Source organism: Lissotriton helveticus, chromosome 9 (assembly GCF_964261635.1).
Source record: "Lissotriton helveticus chromosome 9, aLisHel1.1, whole genome shotgun sequence".
In the NCBI taxonomy this organism is placed as follows: domain Eukaryota; kingdom Metazoa; phylum Chordata; class Amphibia; order Caudata; family Salamandridae; genus Lissotriton; species Lissotriton helveticus.
The window spans coordinates 1,272,212,010-1,272,218,009 of NC_136070.1; the positions used below are offsets into that span (position 1 = coordinate 1,272,212,010).

The following is a 6,000-nucleotide window of genomic DNA, read 5'->3' on the forward strand; positions in this document are numbered from 1 at the left end:
CTTGGCCTTGCTTCCACAGAGCTCCGGGCCCTGAGAGATGGAGGCCTCAGTATGGACGTGTACCCTGAAAGGTGAATCCTGAGTGACCAATGTCCGTTTGCCCTTCACCCACAGAGCTCTGATGCCCTGCTGTGTCACTAGAACTAAGCTGCACCCAGCTGATGAGCCCATAACCAGGGCGAAACTGGTCCTGGGTTGCCTGTGTTTCAGTTCAGGGAAGGCCTGGCAGTTCGGACTGGACTGTTCCTATTGGAGCAGGGTAAGACTGATTTGCATATGCTTGGTTCCAAACTTAGGTGGCACGGTGGGCAAATGAACGATGGGTTGGAGTGCGACCCGAACTATTGCCAGTCGTTAGAGTCATTGCGACCAGCCTCGAACACCTTTTGTGTGCTTCAGTTCCCACCCTAAGTTGCAAGGGTATGCCCACACGTGGGTCCCATGCTCACTGCGTCACTGCACCCAAGCTGTACCTGGCTCATGAGCCCATAACTAGGGGAATAACTGGTCCTGGGTTGCTTGTGTTCCAGTTCAGTGAGGACCTGGCCTGGCAGTTCGGGCTGAAGTGTTCCTATTGGAGCAGGAGCAAGACTCATTTGCATATGGCGGGGTCCAAACTGAGGTGGCATGGTGAGCAAAAGTGCGATGGATTGGAGTGCTGCCATGCACTAGGCCTCCCACGGCTGTCATTGTTAATACTGGAGCCCATGAGCGTGAGGGGAAACCTCAACTAGGCTTGTCTTCCTCTACCCACCGCGCACGGGCAGGGAGGGTGCATCTCTTTCCTTAATTTGGGGGTTCCGGCACCTTTTCCAAGCACTACCTCAGCCCCTCCTGTCTATATGGGTTCAACTTTTGACAATAATTAGGAATATTGCAGTGCCCTACAAATTAGATGCATTGTTATTCCATCGTATTGTTCTTGTATACGTATTTTATTATTATTATTTTCGTTTTCATTCAGTTGTATTGTTTTTGTATAGATATTTAATTGGTCAGTGTTTCTATTTAGTGATGCATGTCTCTTGATACTTGAGTGCGCTAGGTGAGGTGCAGAGAGTCAGATAAAAATATATAAGAAACAAGAGCTATAGCGCCAACTAGACCAGAAGCAGCAGAAAGCTGTGTAAGCAGTGGGTCGTAAGGCTGTGCACGGAGTCTGAGTGCACGGTTAAGTGCTCTCGCTAGGTCACTGAATTTTTAGAGCATCACCTTGTCATCTCGCGTGATCACAAGTCTCTCTCTCCCTCCCCCTTCCCCCTTCCCCCTTGCTGTTTGGGCTGGCCGGGTGCCACTGAAAGAAGTAGTGTCACTCAAATTGTTCCGTTAGCTTGTTTTTGGACACCTTGTGGTAGCCTGACACACACACTCTACAGTTACCCCGGCCAGGTGGTCTGGTTCGAAGGGTGCAGACTCTCGAGCAAACACCCAGTAACAGGCATCAGGAGAGGCCCCTCTTGCAGGTGCTGGTGGTCTGTGTGCAGGTCCAAGGCCATCCTCTCCGCAGCAGCAAAGGACCATGGTGGCCTCGGAGACCACCCAGACCACCACCATCCAGTTGACCAGGAGCCAGTTTGGAGGTCCTGGTCATCAAGTCCCGACTGCTACTCTGCGGCTTGTTACTGTTTGCTATCACCAAACCTCAGAGACTTCCTGGCAAATCTCTGACGCTCGCAAGTCAGGGGACAGAAGGGGAATCTTGGAGAAGCTGCAGCCATCAACAGGATTAAATGCCTGCTATAGAGCTTTCATGAGTTTGTTTATTGCACGTGGAGTTTGAATGTCCAAAGTCCTTGTTGGTACCAATGTGTGTCTTCAGGTCCTCCTCCTCTAATCTAATCTCAATGGCTGCCCTTTACTTGTCTCTTCCCTGGCACCGTATCCTTGCATTGCTTGACCACCCTTAACTTGTCACTTCCCTGGCACTCTATCCTTGCATTGCTTGACCACCCTTAACTTGTCACTTCCCTGGCACTCTATCCTTGCATTGCTTGACCACTCTCTTGTCTCTTCCCTAGCACCGTATCCTTGCATCGCTTGACCGCCCTTTACTTGTCACTTCCCTGGCACCGTTTCCTTGCATCACTTGACCACCCTTTACTTGTCTCTTCCCTCGCACCATATCCTTGCATCGCTTGACTGCCCTTTACTCGTCTCTTCCCTGGCACCGTTTCCTTGCATCACTTGACCACCATTTACTTGACTCTTCCCTGGCACTGTATCCTTGTATCACTTGACTGCCCTTTACTTGTCTGTTCCCTGGCACTGTATCCTTGCATCACTTGACCACCCTCATGACTCCTCCCTGGCACCGTGTCCTTGACAACTCTCTTGTCTCTTCCCTGGCTTCATATCCTTGCATCGCTTGACTACCCTTCACTTGTTTCTTCCATGGCACTGTATCCTCATGACTGGCACCGTATCATTGCATTGCTTGACCACTCCCTTGTCACACCCCTGGAAGTGTATTCTTGCATCTCTTGACCACCATCTTGACTCTTCACTGGCACCGTATACTGGTATCTCTTGACCACCTTCTTGTCTCTTCCCTGACACGGTACCCTTGCATTGTTTGACCACCCTCTTGTCTGTTCCCTGGCACCGTATCCTTGCATCGCTTGACTACCCTTCACTTGTTTCTTCCATGGCACTGTATCCTCATGACTCCTCCCTGGCACCATATCATTGCATTGCTTGACCACTCCCTTGTCACACCCCTGGAAGTGTATTCTTGCATCTCTTGACCACCCTTCCCTTGTCTCTTCCCTGGCACCACATCCTTGCATCTCTTGACCACTCTTTACTCATCTCTTCCCTGACATGGTATCCTTGCATCTCTTGACCACCCTTCACTTGTCTCTTCCCTGACACTGAGCGGCCGATTCACAGAACTAACTTAAGACAAAACCCTAAACGTACTACTTTTGGTATTCACAGAAGTTAGGATTTTGTCTTAAGTTTGTCTTAAGACCGACTTAAGACAGATTTAAGGCAAACTTAAGACAAAATCCTAACTTAAGTCTGTCTTAAGACAAACTTAAGACAAAATCCTAACTTCTGTGAAAACCAAAAGTAGTAAAATTAGGATTTTGTCTTAAGTTGGTTCTGTGAATCGGGCCCCATTTCCTTGCATCGCTTGACCACCCTTTACTCGTGTCTTCCCTGACACCGTATCCTTGCATCTCTTGACCACCCTTTACTCATCTCTTTCTTGGCACTGTATCCTTGCATCGCTTGACCACTCTCTTGTCTCTTCCTTGGCACCGTATCTTTGCATCGCTTGACCACCCTTTACTTGTCTCTTCCCTGGCACTGTATCCTTGCATCTCTTGACCACCCTTCACTGGTCTCTTCCTTTGCATCGTATCCTTGCATCGCTTGACCACCCTTCACTGGTCTCTTCCTTGACACCGTATCCTTGCATCTCTTGACCACCCTTCAATGGTCTCTTCCTTGACACCGTATCCTTGCATCACTTGACCACCCTTCACTGGTCTCTTCCTTGACACCGTATCCTTGCATCTCTTGACCACCCTTCAATGGTCTCTTCCTTGACACCGTATCCTTGCATCTCTTGACCACCCTTCACTGGTCTCTTCCTTGACACCATATCCTTGCATCGCTTGACTGCCCTTTACTTGTCTCTTCCCTGGCACCGTTTCCTTGCATCACTTGACCACCCTTTACTTGACACTTCCCTGGCACTGTATCCTTGTATCACTTGACTGTCCTTTACTTGTCTGTTCCCTGGCACTTTATCCTTGCATCGCTTGACCACCCTCTTGACTCCTCCCTGGCACCGTGTCCTTGACAACGCTCTTGTCTCTTCCCTGGCTTCATATCCTTGCATCGCTTGACCACCCTTCACTTGTCTCTTTCCTTGCACCGTATCCTTGCATCGCTTGACCACCCTTCACTTGCGTCTTCCCTGGCACCGTATCCTTGCATCGCTTGACCACCCTCTTGACTCTTCCCTGGCACCGTATCCTTGTATCTCTTGACCACCGTCTTGTCTCTTCCCTGACACGGTACCCTTGCATTGTTTGACCACCCTCTTGTCTGTTCCCTGGCGCCATATCCTTGCATTGCTTGACCACCCTTTACTTGTCTCTTCCCTGGCACCATATCCTTGCATCGCTTGACCACCCTTCACTTGCGTCTTCCCTGGCACCGTATCCTTGCATCGCTTGACCACCCTCTTGACTCTTCACTGGCACCGTATACTGGTATCTCTTGACCACCTTCTTGTCTCTTCCCTGACACGGTACCCTTGCATTGTTTGACCACCCTCTTGTCTGTTCCCTGGCGCCATATCCTTGCATCGCTTGACTACCCTTCACTTGTTTCTTCCATGGCACTGTATCCTCATGACTGGCACCGTATCATTGCATTGCTTGACCACTCCCTTGTCACACCCCTGGAAGTGTATTCTTGCATCTCTTGACCACCCTTCCCTTGTCTCTTCCCTGGCACCACATCCTTGCATCTCTTGACCACTCTTTACTCATCTCTTCCCTGACATGGTATCCTTGCATCTCTTGACCACCCTTCACTTGTCTCTTCCCTGACACTGAGCGGCCGATTCACAGAACTAACTTAAGACAAAACCCTAAACTTACTACTTTTGGTATTCACAGAAGTTAGGATTTTGTCTTAAGTTTGTCTTAAGACCGACTTAAGACAGATTTAAGGCAAACTTAAGACAAAATCCTAACTTAAGTCTGTCTTAAGACAAACTTAAGACAAAATCCTAACTTCTGTGAAAACCAAAAGTAGTAAAATTAGGATTTTGTCTTAAGTTGGTTCTGCGAATCGGGCCCCATATCCTTGCATCGCTTGACCACCCTTTACTCGTGTCTTCCCTGACACCGTATCCTTGCATCTCTTGACCACCCTTTACTCATCTCTTTCTTGGCACTGTATCCTTGCATCGCTTGACCACTCTCTTGTCTCTTCCTTGGCACCGTATCCTTGCATCGCTTGACCACCCTTTACTTGTCTCTTCCCTGGCACTGTATCCTTGCATCGCTTGACCACCCTTTACTGGTCTCTTCCTTTGCACCGTATCCTTGCAGTGCTTGACCGCCCTTTACTCGTCTCCTCCCTGACACCGTATCCTTGCATTGCTTGACCACCCTCTTGTCTCCCTCTCTAGTTGATGGAGCTAAAATGGAAGGAGAGCAGACTCGTCAAGTCGCTGGAGAAGCTGAAGGAGCAGGAGCTACTACAGTACAACCCCATCAACTGGAGCGGCACCTTGAAGTGAACCGTGCAGACCCTCCTGAGCGCTTCTCCCATCGCTTCCTGTGCAAGGCGGCCGGACTACCCTCTGTTAAATAGTAATAAAAAAAGGATGAGTCCAACACAAGAGCACAGGTCTCCATTCTTGGTCTTTGTCTTGTCCTCGGTTCCACAAAGCTTGCCCACGGAGGGTGGAAGTTTGCTGAAGAGGATCTCATAGAATTATAATCATGGAAAGTCAAAGTGGCCACAAATTTATCATAAGAACATTTGTGTTAGAATTTTCTCTCTTGAACCCCGACCGGCTTAATGCTGCTAATACGAAGATCTACTTCATCAATTCCACTCCATTGGCCCAAATACCACTACACAGGACTTTATGTTTAGTAGTATTTAATTTAATTTTGCCATACTTTAACGTGATAAAGGTAATTTATTTTACTTTAATGAATAAGTAACAATTAGGATTACCTTTTACATTTGATTGGTTCCACTAAATCAATTAAGGGTTAGGGTAAAATATTTAATTTACTTTAAATTAGTTAAGCCTTAATGTTAGGGTAAATTATTTAAGTACGTTTAGTTGTAATGGTAGCAGTTTTTTAATGTCATATAAATTTAAGGTTAGGGTTCATAATTGAATTTGCTTAAAATTAGAGCACTCAAAGTTAATTAGGTTCTATTTTTTATGTTAATTTGTTTTACATTAATTAATGATAAAGTGTTGTCATTTGGGTTAGTTTAAGGTTACTATTTAAA

General features: G+C 47.5%; 1 protein-coding gene across 1 annotated transcript in view; it reads left to right on the forward strand.

The window, feature by feature from the left end:
- Positions 1-5,664, forward strand: part of LOC144780816 (uncharacterized) — a 143,128-nt gene extending 137,464 nt beyond the window's left edge. The window contains exon 7 of the mRNA XM_078659323.1: positions 5,156-5,664. Coding sequence (XP_078515449.1) covers positions 5,156-5,266 — 111 coding nt within the window. The 3' untranslated portion in view covers positions 5,267-5,664. The remainder of the gene's footprint in view (positions 1-5,155) is intronic.
- The last annotated feature ends 336 nt before the right edge of the window (positions 5,665-6,000 follow it).